Genomic DNA, 15,095 nt, shown 5'->3' with positions numbered 1-15,095 from the left:
TCATTATTTTTGTCTTTTTTTAACGTTGCACATTGAATTGATGTGTCCCTATTCAGAAAATAACATCAGTTTCTATTGTTAATGGCAGTCATTGTTGAGGTCATCAAATTCAGCATCTGTCCTGCATTAGTAATGTGCGATTTTCCATGCAATATGCTTGCAGTGGAACAAAAGCAAAAAATCACCTGCAGGGTTTGGAGGCTCAACTCCGTCTAAAGCTCCAGGAATATAAAGCAATGCACTTTTTTTCTTTGGCATTTAGGTGGCCTGATGCAGCAGACAGGAAGTCTTCTTCCTTAGAAAGTGGGACATCTGTGGAGGCTACATCATGTGTGTAATACATATTCAGCATCCTGTCACGGACTAACTAACAATGTGCAGACGCGGCAAAGTTTATTTTGTACATCAGACCAACTGGACGTGTGTGTTGTAGCAGCGGGTGTCCTGTTAGAGCAGAACAGGGGGACTGAGTGTGTGCAGCCGAATCACCCCCTGCACGCCGTGACAACTTGCTGACAGCTCCAACTCTGCACAAATGGAACCGGAGCTGGGGTCGGGTTTTCTGTCTTCGTGAAATGAACACTCTCTTGTAGGGATATCCCAATCGGATCCAAGTAGATATTGGCATTTTTTAACTGATGGGAGATCGGCATTTACCCCGATTACCTTACCCCAATCATTTGCATCAAGAAAAGAAAATGAAGAGGCTTCACTAAGTTTAGATTTCGTTGTCCAGCAGGGGGAACTGCTTACTTTTTGGTTGGGGTGGTTTGCTGGGATCCTAAAGAGAAATGTTTTGGTGTTCAAGGTGCTGTAGGTAGGATTGCGAAGATCCAGGACTTAGCCAAAAAATTTGAACATTGACAACTTCTCAGTCCCTCAACCCCCTTTCAGCTAAAGCCCAAAACGGTCTCCTAAGCCCCTCCCCCCACAAGGGAGAATGAATGTGTGTCCATGAGCAGTGATTGACACGCAGTTAGACCCCTCCCCTGGCCCTGATTGGTGCATCTGAACAGGGAGCTGTGGATTTTTGCAAATCACACTACAGTCTGTATGTGGAGCTGGATTTGTTTTTAAATTTTTAAATTTTAAATTTTTAAATGACCTGCTTCATGTAGTTCTACTGGAACATAGGGTCAGTTTCAGCAAATATGACAGAAAGTTAGTTTTATAAGTCTTACCTACTGCACCTTTAAGAGAAATGACTCATTGGCTGCACTAAGTTAAATGTATTAAAGTTAAGACATTTTAGTTACTTTGTTTACTAAGTTATTTTTGTAAACAATAAAACGGTGTGCAGCTCTGTTACTTGAGCAAATACTAGGGGCGACGAAATGAATCATTGCATCGATGGGCCTGGACCATTCTGCATTGATGCAGTGACAGACCACAATCGATTATTGCCTACTGATGTTACTTGTTGATTGTCAGCTTGCTGCTTCTTTAGTTGTTGCCTTTTGTCTGCTGTGTTCAGACTCCACTATGTTCAGGAAGTGTCTTTTTAAAGAGCAGAATAAAACGGGGAGGTCATATGTATCTGATTGCTTGAATTTGTTGATGAAAACCATGTGTATATATATAATAATATTGAGGAGGTGACGCAGCGTAATGCATTGGCATATCGAATGGATTTGAATCGTTGACAGGATAATCCTGTAAGAAACCAGTGAAGATTTACACCCCTAGCAAATACGAGCATCGGATCGGGACGCGGTATCGGCAGATATTCAATATTTTAAAAATCGGATCGGATCGGGGGGGGAAAAAAATTTGACAGGGACATACTTACTCTCTTGAACATAACATTTAGTGTTTTTGAGATTATGATGACAGCAGTGATGGATGACGGATTTTCGCCAGCAGTTATTAACTTGTACTATCGAGGATTACCTTCACAGTCATCCCACAGATAACCAGCTCCCTGATTACCACAACGCAACAGATACAGCATGGCAGTAGGGGCATCATGAGAATTAGTAGCACCATCTTTCACCAATCAGATGTCTTGGCTGATGTGTCATAAAGTTATGTATTTAATATGGACAATCAAGAATATGTGGGGATATTGAGGTTCAAAGTTTATTCTTTAATTTGGGAACGGCAGTTAAGAAAACAATCTCAACACAATTTGTTTAATATCTGTTCTTGGGCTTTCAATTGTATCACATGAGTTTTGTTAAAATTCCCTCCTTTTTTGAGAACTTGAAGTACTCCATGTTTGCCTAAAAGCTGAGTGTCATAATTCATTCTACAACTGAGCAAATTTAAGATTGTGTGATTTTATCGAAAGCTCCAGAACAGCTACTAAATGGACTTCAGGGTGAGATTGTTTTTGTGTACATTTTTGTCAGTTTTTTGGGGAAGACATAGTCTTAAAGTGCTCATATTATGCTATAAATATGGTGTTTTTTGAAACTTAAACCATATTTAATGGTTGAACCTATTCTGGTACAACCTCTAAATACAATTATGAAGCTGAAAATGAGCATAATATGAGCACTTTAAGTTATTGCAAGGCTTTGGATATAAGTACTGAACTGGTTTTATTATAAAGAATTGTTTTTACTAACTATTTTCAGTTAAAAAGTTCACAAATTAGCAGCTTAATAGTCATTGACATTTTACTACACACTGAATTGACGGATTGAAAAATAAAAGATTGATTGATATTGAAAGTAATCATTGGTAGCATGATTATAATCATTGGTAGCATGAGTATAATTGGTTCACATTATTTTGAAAACACAGATGATTCCATGGCTAATTTCAAATAAACGGCAAAAAAAGTATAAAATATTGAGGTCTGTTGGGCAGAGTGAAGCAGTAATGATGTCTGACAATGTGGGATATCTCATTTTAAAATGAAAGTCTTTAATTTCAGTAATACGTCATACCAATTATAAACTAGTTTTCCCATACATTTCTGGGAAAAGTTGACTTTTGCAGAGATACATTCCCTCCATGTCACAGCAGTAATTAATTATGATGCCTGAGACTCGGGAACCTAATGTGTCACCACCACCGTCTGCCGCGAACATTTTCATTTTCCGAGTTTCACTGGTCAGCCTTGCGTGAAACAAGATTCATTCCCATGTTACTGCACGCCTGCATGTCACATTCCTGTTCATGTTTTCATCAGGTTTCCTCATTCTGATAGTCCGTATTTGGGAAGTTTCTCTGAAAAATCCATCTCTATTTTGGGCTGCGACCAATATCTATCAAATATCTTTTTGATTAAATGATTAAAGGATGCGGCTGGCAGTGTTATTAGAGCTCACAGAGCCACACACTTAATCTAAAGAGAGACTTGCCATTCTGAGTAATAGGCTTTGATTATTTTTATTTTTAACTAAATCATTGATAAAAAAAAAAGCAGCTCAAGACACCCGCTATACATTTAAAAAAGCACATCTCAAGTTCCCAATTTATGAGGACAAATTACTGTCATTTCACTTGTTTAATTAGGCTCACATCACAGTAATCAGTCCTTCCAGAAAAAGTGCAGAGTTTTTTTGTGATTGTTGCGGGCAAAAATCCTTGATTATGCGGCACGTTTTCTAAAAAAATGCGATGGAATATGCGGGATATTTATGCAATTGTATGCGATGAAATTGTGGGAACTTGCAAAAACTGCGGTTTCATCATGGCTTCATCGCGGGGTTTGCAGCTTTTCGATGATGTACACGTCGCGTAATTACGTCACTTCATAATGTTACCATGGCAACAGGGGAAAATGGCTGCTCTTGTGTGAAGTTAACTCAACATTTTTCAACTTCCTGCTAAGATATATGTTACTTTTTTGCAACGAAAATGCGGGGATTATGAAGTCATGCAAGCCCTGCATATTTTGCGCGGAAATCGGCAATTTATGTGGCGAAAGTGCGGCGTATTTGAAAAAAATGCGGCCCCCGCATAAATATGCGGCTTTTGGCTGATTATGAATTGAATTATGCGATCGCATAATCACGTTTTTTCTGGAGGGACTGATTAATCAAACTTTTATCTGTAAAGCTTTTTTTGTGTGCTAGTAATGCCAGTAATTCATTCATTTAAGCTATTGTTGTTGCACTTATTACAAGTCAGTCTGGATAACAGCAGTGTCAATACATTGATTTAATTAATTAAGAAAAATGTATTAATTTTGATTGATTTCAAACACGTCCCAATGTGTCACTGTTTGGTGCGGTGGCCTGGCGCTGGCTGGTTGGGTTACACTGATAAATCTCTGAATAATCCTCTTAGTACTAAGTGATGCTGCATGTGTGTGTGTGTGTGTGTGTGTGTGTGTGTGTGTGTGTGTGTGTGTGTGTGTGTGTGTGTGTGTGTGTGTGTTTGCAGAATAACACTGATCCTGGCCTGTCCCATGGATCTGAAGAACTTCCCTATGGACGTCCAGACCTGCATCATGCAGCTGGAGAGCTGTGAGTAATACACACACACACACACACACACACACACACACACACACACACACACACACAATGGGTCACTGAGCAGCTGGTAGGTTGATAGATATGATATAGATTTCTCTGTGGCCTTTTCAGTCTTTTGAACAGACATGAGAGGAATCACAGAAACATCCGGAGCTGTAGTCCAGAGAGCTCTGTACTTCTACAGCGGGTCAGCGGTCATCAAGGAAAGAAAGAACACTACAGTGCTCACTGGCACCATACTGATATCTGGTGTTGGTTCTGATATTAAGTATCAAGAGGACGCGACAGCTTCATAATGTCAATGTTTGACTCAGGGACATTCTTAACATTTAGAATAAGTGTTGGCAGTTGTTTTTCTTATGACAGAGTAGCTGTTAAAATGCTCTACATGCGATCTGTTGCTGACGTTAATAAACAGCCGACTGTCGATGATCTGTAACCTCCTCATATTTAGTCTCTCTGACTACTAAATGTTACCATCAGCCACACAACACAGAAAAGGCCTTCAAATCAGACAGAGCACTTAAAATCCCCACCAATTCAAAAACAATAAAACGTTTATATAAAACATCATCACGTTGAGTTGATTCTGAACCAATCATCTGTTAGATCAGCTGAGAGCCACCCGTTTCCCATCATGCCCTGGGTCTTGCAGTCGGTGGAGAGCAGCTGCGTTGCCTGCGTCTCAAACATGCGGACGCCTCAATCTCGTGAGGTCATCGTTGCTAGGATTGGGCATCGAGAACAATCGATTCCAGTAGAATTGTTTCTTTATTGGAATGGTTTGGAGGATTTGGTTTCAAATCCGATCATCGCTTCCCAATTTAATATGCGCAAGTTTTGGTTTCCTTAGCGACCAGGAGCTTGTTGTGTTGCAGCCTTAGAGCACAGTAAGCAGCGCTCTAATGTGGCTTTATTTTAAGTTGAAATGGCTGTAAAACTGGAAACCACCATTGAATCAAAATAAAACTTTTCCTCATATTTGTGAAAATAAGCATGTGACCCTTTTCAGCTCCACCCCTCAAAGAACCGGAATCGAGAATTGATAAGAACCGGAATCGAAAGGAAAGAATCAGAATTGGAATCAGAATTGTTAAAATCCAAACGATGCCCAACCCTAATCGTTGCCCACGTGTGCATGACGTCAGAGCAAGTCGGACACAAATCTAACCAGCACGCATTGGGCGGTGATCGATTCTGCGCAGGCCTGGCTCACCTCGGAACAGGCCTAGTGATGGAACAGTCTAACCTCCCGCTCTCTCCACCAGTCGGCTACACCATGAACGACCTCATATTCGAGTGGGACGAGAAGGGAGCCGTGCAGGTGGCCGACGGCCTCACGCTACCTCAGTTCTTACTCAAAGAGGAGAAGGACCTGCGCTACTGCACCAAGCACTACAACACAGGTAAGTGGGACAAGGTGTGATTGATTATTTCCCCTCCTTTCCTCTCTGCTTTTCCTGTCTGTCGCTTTTTTGGTTCCCACACTATTACAATCTACATCCTATCAATTTAGTCTCTTTCTAGTCTCGCATTGCCAGACCTTCCTCCACAGCGCTGCGGAGGAAGGTCTGGCTAGTCCACACAGCATTCTGGGATGGGAGAAAAACGTGCTCTGGTTTATTGGCATTTCTTTAAACCAATCACAATCGTCTTGGGCGGCGCTAAGCTGCAAAATAGCCTCGGGAAGGAACTTGGTGGCTTTTGGTGGAACATGTGTACGTAAAGAGGCGAACTCTGGAATCAAAATGGCTGTCGAGTGTGTGATGACAATCTTACTCAAAAAAAAGATAAATATCATTTGGTTGTCGGTTCGGGCTCGGAGGATGTTTCCCCAATCGACCGGAGTTCGGAGAAATCGGAGTTTAGAATTCGTTGGAACAAAGAAAGTGGAAGGTGAGGGACATCCAGCCGAAAATGATTGACATCCGGAGTAATTTCTGGCGGCACTGGAACAATCCCGTAAATGAAATAGACTAGTCTCTTATAGAGTCGTACAAGTCTTTTTTTTCTCAAAACATTTGAAAACATCTGCCACCAGTGACAATACAAATCAACATGTTTCAAGACTTGTCGTTGAACAGTTGTCATTTTTCATGATTCTTTGGTAACACTTTAGTTTAGTCCTTCATTTTCTAGGGAATTTCCTGGAAAGAAAGTGTATAGTGTGGAAAATAGAGCTCTGAGAAAATGATTTGAGTTCATTTAGTCCTGTTGTGTTTCTGCAGTATCAGAAGTTACATTTAATATTGTTGTTGATATTGTTGAATTGTATGCTTGCCTGGGGACCTTTGCATGTCCAGCTGACCTGCTGTACTCTGACTCATACTATGCTAACAAATAACTGCAAATAATCAATAATATCCATATAACTAGTTCCGAATTACTTCATTTCCAGGAACCTTCCTGAGTACATGTTAACTGACAGAAGAGATAAACAAAGCTACCAAAGATGCAAGCTGTAATAAAACAGGATGGTTCTTCAATGAAAAACGAGACATTTTAGGCCACAATGATTGACAAAAATGACTTGAAAAAATAGAAATAGTCTGCAGTGCAATGCACTAACATGTCAGCCATGATTAGCTGAATGTTCAGCGTTGATATTTGGCATCTAGGCTCTGAGCTGATATTTGGCGTCTAGGCTCTGAGCTCATCCAGACCCACAAGGAAAAACCGAGAGCTCACGTACAGAGTGACATAAGTAACTTTCTCTAAAGGGTAAAGTGGTCTCAGAGCCTGCAGGCGGATGCAGCACTGACAGCTTAAGTATACGGCCATAATCAAAAGGGTGCGTTTAATATCATATATAACTGTGTATAGCCCTACTCACACAGGACTAGTATTATCTGGGGACCTCTAGTCATTTGTAATAATTGTGCAGGTCGTCTGTGATCTTAATCCTGTGCGAATCTGCCATGTTTGTAATTTGTCAAGTAAAAATTCCAACACAAATGACCTACCATATTTTGCCAAACACAGAGCTTGCGTGATAATATTAGTCCCGTGCGAATCAGTACCTCTGTGAGGGGTAGGGCTGGGCGATATGGAGAAAATCAAATACCACGATATTCTTGACCAAATACCTCGATGTTGATAGAGCAACGATATTGTATGGTTGATTTTTGATGAATAATCACCAGAAATGATTTAATGACTTAGTGGGTAAAGGTAAATAATAGAACAGCTAGCACAGTCTGGTAAGTTCAGAAAATGACATCACTTTACTGTAATACAGCCTTTAAAACCAGGAAAAGACAACACTTAGCATATTACGATATTACGATATCCAAAATCTAAAACGATATCTGGTCTCATATCGCGATATCAACATCGATATATTGCCCAGCCCTAGTGAGGGGCGGTATTGGCTGCGTTGGCAACAGTGGTGGAAGAAGTATTTAGAACCTTTACTCAAGTAAAAGTACTAATACCACACTGTAAAAATACTGTTACAAGTTACAAGTAAAAGTCCTGCATTGAAAATGTTACTTAACTAAAAGTATGTAAGTTTCATCAGGAAAATGGACTTAAAGTATTAAAAGTAAAAGGACTCCATGCAGAAAAATCCTCCCATTTTAGAAACTGGAAACGATCCAAAATGTTGTGTGTTTAACGGTCTAATCATTTCAGCTGGACTTGTAGGCCGTTATACTGTTGGGTAGTTTCATTTATAATTAAACATCCTATTTCATGAACTATATGTGTTTTGTGTTCAAAAATCTTAATTTGTAAAAACTGTCAGATTAATGCAGTATAGGGTAAAAAGTACAGTATTGTTCTCTGAAATGTATGTGGAGTAGAAGAAAAGTACAAGTGCCTCAACATTTGACCGTAAGTACAGTACTTGAGTAAATTTACTTAGTTACATTCCACCACTGGTTGACAATTATTAATGAAAGTTTTGACAAAGTCTCAACATCATATCTGGAGAATAATGCCAGTACATTTGAGTAAAATACAAACTTTGCTTATCCTGTGTGAATGCGGCACACGAAACATAGACGTGGGGGGGGGGGGGCATTAAGTCCCCTGGTAATGCTAGTCCCGCGTGAATAGGGCTTATGTTGCTGTCATGAGAAATGTGAGATGTGTTTGTCTGCAATACTACAAAGCCACAACAAAAACAAAACCATCTCTACCTCCATCTTTCTGTTTGTCTGCCCTTTACTATTTTATTTTATTTCTTTATCTTTCCATCTTTCTCATTTCTCCATCCTTATGTCTTTCTCGTCCTCATTATCACTTTCCTTTTCCATCTAGCTGCCGTCCCATTTCTCTCCCTCATTTTTATTTACTTTGGGTCTGTTTCTTTCCAGGCTGTACATTGATTAAGGAAAGATGGAGAGAAAGAGAGAAGAGATACAGTAGAGGAGTAAAGCAGGACTAAAGGCAGAGAGGGATGTGTATCTTTATTCTGTGTATTCTTTATTTCTAATGAAGGGAGAATATATCTAAATGCAGAATCACATATTCTTTGAAACTAAGAGAGGGAGATGTTGTGAAGTGTCTGCCTCGAGACTGCTGAAATGCTGCATGAGTCAGAGACTGAATTTTTTATTTTCATTTGAATGTGTGAATTGTGGAAATAACAGCAGAATACTGCACTGAAATGGAAACACATATTCCCCAAATTATTTCTTTCTTTTCCTTTCAATGTCATGAAACTTTGAGTTTGACTTAGTGAGGAGGAAAAACACTGTGAGCTGCAAAGTTTGTTTCAGCCACAAACTCAGAATTAAAAGTTGATTTATTCACCTTTCTGTGATTCAAAGTTTTTTATATTTTTACATAATCCCCAAAAATGTATGAAAGTCGAATAAAAAAAGACATTTTAGGTGGCCGGGTTGGATCAGTGGGTACAGCAGGCGCACATATACTGAGAGGTTTATGCCGTGACGCAGAGGTCCAGGGTTCGAATCTGACCTGTGACCATTTCGTGCATGTCTTCCCCTTTCTCACCTAGCTGTCCTGACATTTTAGGACTTTGTTAGATGACAAAAAGATGACAAAAAAAAGCTTGGCGCAAAAAGGGAGAAGAAAAAGAGAATAAATAATGAAAAAAGATGAGAGTGGAGAAAATAAAATGAGGAGAGAAAAAGAACCAAAAATGCTAAAAGAAACTAAGGGGGGGAGAAGAACACAAGAAGAAAAAGAAAGTGACAAAAGAGAAAACATCGAATGGACAGTGTTAGGGAAAACAGGAAAGAACAGAATGAGACGTGATGACATCATTCATTTGAGAAGGAAGCTGAAGAACAGAAATAAGTGAGAGCAGAGCAGCAGAAATCAGAAAAAGAAACGAGAAATGATTATCATACAGGACGGGGGAGGACAGGGGCGGCCGCCATGCTCTGCTTCTCCCTCCAGGTCCTCCATGAAAACCATCTGTCCAGTCCCCTTCGCCAGTCCAAAACTCAAAATAGACACTAATGGAGCTAAAGATGTAGTTAAATGTTTTGCTCCACTGCAAAAAGCCACTGTGACGAACTAAGAAACCGACTTTGTTTTATGTAACTTGGGGTCTAAAGTCGAGGTGGACAGCGATTGTCAATAGTAATAAAGTGTCCGTTTGAGCTTCATGCTAATTATAAAGTCATATGTTTTTACGTCAACCATTATGACTTTTTTTGATCAAAATATTGTGATTTTATTCTCAAAATGTCAGCTTTTTATTACACTAACTCTCATATGCCTTTAAAACTCACTCACACAGTTACTGAAGAAAGATGCTTTCCTCCTAAAGGTAAACCTAAAGCCGTTTAAATGTTTGTAGAAACATGTTGTAGAAACTGTGATGCTGGATTAGTTTTCCTTAAAGAATAAACCGCAAAAGCAAAGTTAAACTTTCAAGGAAAACATCTTCTACAAAAATACAAAAACACACATTCAAATCCAAGACACCAAACCAGTGGTAAAAGTCTGTGTGTGTGTGTGTGTGTGTGTGTGTGTGTGTGTGTGTGTGTGCCGCAGGCTGATTAGTTCAGATTCAGAGCCATCACTCACACAGAGGTTGACGTCTGCTGTCACTGCTGAGGAGATGAACGATCCACCTCTAAACGAAAGGCCTTGACATGTCTCAGCACTGCCACTCTCTCTCACACGCTCTCACACAAATACACACACACAGTCAGATGCATACACAACAGAGACAATGGAGTGCTAATCCACTGCTCTGTTATATAAATACCTGTAAGTCTGGTTTCTCTCTGTCACTGAATCCCGCTCAGAGTCAATCTCATGCTAGATTCCTTTTATGGTATTTCCTGTTTGAACGATTGAAACCGTCCCGTCCAAGCCCCCAGGAACAACGCCATGTCTTAAAGCAACCATGGGCTTAGCGGCCAACGGTGGAACTGCACCCCTCTGGCCCAGAAAGACTTTTCCCATAGACTTTGCATGGCAAAAGAAACTTCTATATTTCAGCGGATAATTATTTTTTTGGGTACATCAACTTACCAGCCCGAACACTTAAAGGGTCCTTGTTTAAAACATCATGTTTTAAACATTTTTAACATTCACTAGTAGCCAAATCCAGAGTTATTAAACTACGCATGATGAATGCGCATGAACGCGAGCAGACCCATGGGACTGCGCCCGCACACGTCGCCCTGCACTGCGCAGACTCATATGACAGTTCTCCCGAGGTCCTGTAGCTGTTATAATGGATATAGCTAATGGCTGTAATTCCCCATGTGTTCTATTCGCTAATACATCCATGGTATTATCTTGTGATACATCCGAGGGATGTATGTATGCTATAAAGCCTGTAAAGCCTGTGACGTGGATGTAACGTCATTAGCGTTTTCCACTAACACTAATTAAGTATTATTCCAGTAAAACCGGTTGCTATGGACTTAATGGGAACTTGGAAGAGACAGAGTGCATTCACACTGCACAGATGGTTGTAGGTGGGGGGTTAATCAGAGCCTAACAGCAAAGTGTTCTGCGGTTTGGTGCTGGGTAGGAAGCATACATTGAGATTAATAGTGCTGGATTAGAGAGACTGAATCAAACAGTAAATGTGCTGTAAGACCCAAACCTATGAGCTTAAGAGGCTAAAACACTCTGAAAAGATTCTACGGACGCAGCGGCCGCTGTCAAATCTGACTGTAACAGGTTTAAACCAGGGGTTGATGCATAGACCGTATAAATGAAGCCAAAACATCTGGATCGACCCCTGGTGGCTGGCTGCAGAATAGGTCATAAATCCAAAGTCAAATTACACCTTGTATTTTATTTTATTTTTCCCAAAGATGGTTTCTGTTATTTTATGTAGTTCTTATCACGTGGATGTTTGTTCAAGTGTTAATTTTTCCAAAAATTTTTTATTAGTTATTTGATTCTATTTAAAACGGGCTGAAATGTCATGATTGACAGCTGTGATTGACTCGTGATTGGTCGGTGGCACCTGTATCGCTTCACTTTTGTACAGCGGGAGGAAGTGAAGATGCGTCATTCATCTTTTTTTACAGTTTATCGTTTAAACCTGTTCTGTCCTCTTACTTTCTTCCTTTTCTTCAGTCGAAGGCATGGATTCCTCAAGTACAATTCAGCCCAACCCCCACGCTCATCCTACATTTCTCATTTTGCCTTCCCTCTCATCTCATCTCCGGCTTATTACTCTCCTCTGTGACGGTGTGTACTGTACATACGTTTGTGGGCATGTGTGCGGTCGTTTGTATATATGTGTGTGTTAGTGTGCGTGGATGAGCGTGCAAATGCCTCACTGCTTCCCAATCAGGCATTAAGAGGGAATTACGGTGTCGTTACCCCCAAGATTTATTAGCTGCAGTCTATTGTGACTCCAAGAGAGAGGGAGCATTTCCCTGCATCTCTCTCTCCTCCTCTCTCTTGCCTTTTTTTATCTCTTTCCAATCCCTCCATCCACCCCGCCAAACACGCGCACGCACACACACACACACAGAGCCCTGTTTGAAATACTAATTACGGTTTCTTCTGCATTGCAGGGTGCTTTTGTTTTCTGGCTGGTGATATGTTTATAGTGTGTTTGGGTACACATGCAGGACATACTATATTTCCTAGCCTTATTCCCAACCTTTACCCCGACGTTAACCTACCCCTAACCCTTAAAACCAAGCCACCATACCAGTGTTGACCCTGACTCAACTTTTGCCGCAAACATACATATCTGCCGTTCGTCGCGATGTAAGATCAATTGATTGTTGCCATGATAACCGTCCAGAGTTGTAAAAGTGTTCTAAACCGTTGTGCAGTGTTTTTGTGTCTTGAGGAGCATTCAGACCCATGGAGCTCTATTACCAGACTTCCTGGATTGTATTGACATTATAACACCAAATGATGCCCTGCTAATTGTGTGACTTTGGTGTTTTAAAGAGTTAGTTTGGATTCACCAAAGTCTCACAATAACACAAACTCGATCGATGGAGGCAGCAGTAGTTCAGCAAGTCCCGTGTTCTGCGAGGTAAAATTAATGTTTTTGTCAAAGGAGTCTGGTGGCTTTGAAAAGAGCAGAGATAACGAATTCAGTTCCCCGTCGTAAAGGGCTGTCTGACAGCAAGGTAGAGGTGGGGAAAATATTCTAAATAAAGCTAACACTTAAACTGATGTTTTTAGGTGTCTAAAATGCATTTAGCTGCTGCCTCCGTACACAGCAGTATGGTGCTTAGCTTCCGTGTCCGTTCCTGCTTCTCCAAAGTGGGGACGTGCCGACTGCCATCTACTGTAGCTAATACACTGACTATGGAGAAGTAGCTCATACAAGCACACTTCAAAAGTGTGTATGGGTGTTCTTCCTAGTAGAACACACACACAAATACACACACACACACACACACACACACACACACACACACACACACACCACAAGTAGAGTATGAATGAAAGTAAAGTGTGGATGTAAAGGACACTGCAGTGTGAAGTACACACACACATACACCAACACACACACACACACACACACACACACACACACACACACCAACACACACACACACACACACACACACACACACACACACACACACACACACACACACACACACACACACACACAGACTCCACAGTGAGATAGGGGCCCAGCTGAATAATTTCAATCTTCTTATCAGATGGAAAATATGGACAGCACTTAAAAGCTCTGAAGTGTATCGCAGCTATAAATCAAGTCCACCCCATTGACTCCTCCTCCTCCTCTTCCTTTCCTCCTCCTCCTGCTGTCATTTTCTCCTTCCCTCTTTCTCTCCTCCTCATCCCTCTCTCTGCTTGCTCTTACATCACATTTCATCCACTCTTTCCTGTCCCTTTCCCCCTCTCTTTTCCCTCTCTTTATCTCTCCCCACTCCTCTCCTCTCCTCTCCTGTCGTTTAGGGTTAACTCTAACCGGTGAGGATGCCTTCCATTGATCTTATTTGATTAAATGGATTGTCGGCCATCTTGCTCTTTGGCTCTCTTGCATTTTATTATGAGCCCTGGCGCGCTCATTACATTACAGAGAGAAGGAAGGAACATTTGTTACTGGTGCTACTGTCCTGCATGTAAATAAGGCCGCTGCGGTGTGTTAATGTGATTGTCTTTGTTGCAGATTATCTTTGTGCACATTGTTTTTGCGCAGAAAATGCTACTTTGTGTGTGTGTTTCATATACAGTAGCATGTGTACAGTACAGTAGAATATTAATAGTTTCATCTTTGACAAACTAGTAGACGTCACAGTTTGATTGACAGGTGATTGCTAGGAGGTCCAGTGCAAAAAAGCCAAAAGAAATAAAAAAAAAAATAGACTAGGGCTGTGCAATTAATCACATTTTAATCACAATTTTGATTTTGGCTCATAACGATCACAAAAACAATGTAATCGAGAAAAACGATTATTTGGCACATTACGTTTTGTTTATTTTTTAATTTCGTCTTGTGTTCTGAATTTTAAAAAACGGGAAAACTATTAAGGGAAACTTCACAGTTCAAGGTGTTTATACTGTTTTTTTAAATCAATAATTGCAACATCTCTCCAAAATTCATTAAGTAAGTAATCAAGTTAAATAGATTTCAAGATTGACCAAAATAATCGTGATTATGTTTTTTTTTCCATAATCGAGCAGCCCTAATAGAGACTGAAATAAAAATGGAAAAAAAACTGGGCTCTTTTCCCTTAAAAGACACATATTGTAGTAAACCACGAGCAGAGAGATTAGGAGGAGGCGGTGGACTCCATTCCTCCTAATCTCTCTGCTCCCCTTTTAAGGCATCATGCTGCGAGCGTAAACATCCACTGTTACTCTCCCGTCACAGCCACACAAGGACTAACGCTGCTTCTGGCGGACTACAACAAGCAGCTGCAGATCACCAGACTTTCAACTGCAATAACACAGCTTGTGCAGTATACTCACATAAGAAAGCCATACCTGTGATTTAAGACACCAATAAGGTTAAAAATATCAAGTTCAAGTTAGTCTGGCATTGCCAGACCTTCCTCCACAGCTCTACGGAGGAGGGTCTGGCTAGTCCACACAGCATTCTGGGAATTAAAATGGCTGTCGAGTGTGTGATGAGAATTTTACTCCAAAGAAAAGATAAATATGATATGATTGTCGGCTCAGGCTCGGAGGATGCTTCCCGAATCGACCGGAGTTTATTTATTTATCAGGGTGGATGGACGGGTCAAACAAACATGGGACTTTCACCCA

The 15,095-nt window shown here is 40.6% G+C and overlaps 1 protein-coding gene across 2 annotated transcripts in view; it reads left to right on the top strand.

Annotated features, from left to right (window-relative positions):
* The window catches only part of glra1 (glycine receptor, alpha 1), a 137,438-nt gene that overhangs the window by 86,257 nt on the left and 36,086 nt on the right, over positions 1-15,095 (top strand). For both annotated transcript variants that reach the window (XM_031317114.2, XM_031317113.2), the window contains 2 exons: positions 4,339-4,421; positions 5,702-5,839. In XM_031317114.2, coding sequence (XP_031172974.1) covers positions 4,339-4,421; positions 5,702-5,839 — 221 coding nt within the window. The remainder of the gene's footprint in view (positions 1-4,338; positions 4,422-5,701; positions 5,840-15,095) is intronic.

The sequence above is a fragment of the Sander lucioperca genome, chromosome 1 (assembly GCF_008315115.2).
Source record: "Sander lucioperca isolate FBNREF2018 chromosome 1, SLUC_FBN_1.2, whole genome shotgun sequence".
NCBI classification, from domain to species: Eukaryota; Metazoa; Chordata; class Actinopteri; order Perciformes; family Percidae; genus Sander; species Sander lucioperca.
This window is presented reverse-complemented; position numbering and strand designations above follow the sequence as displayed.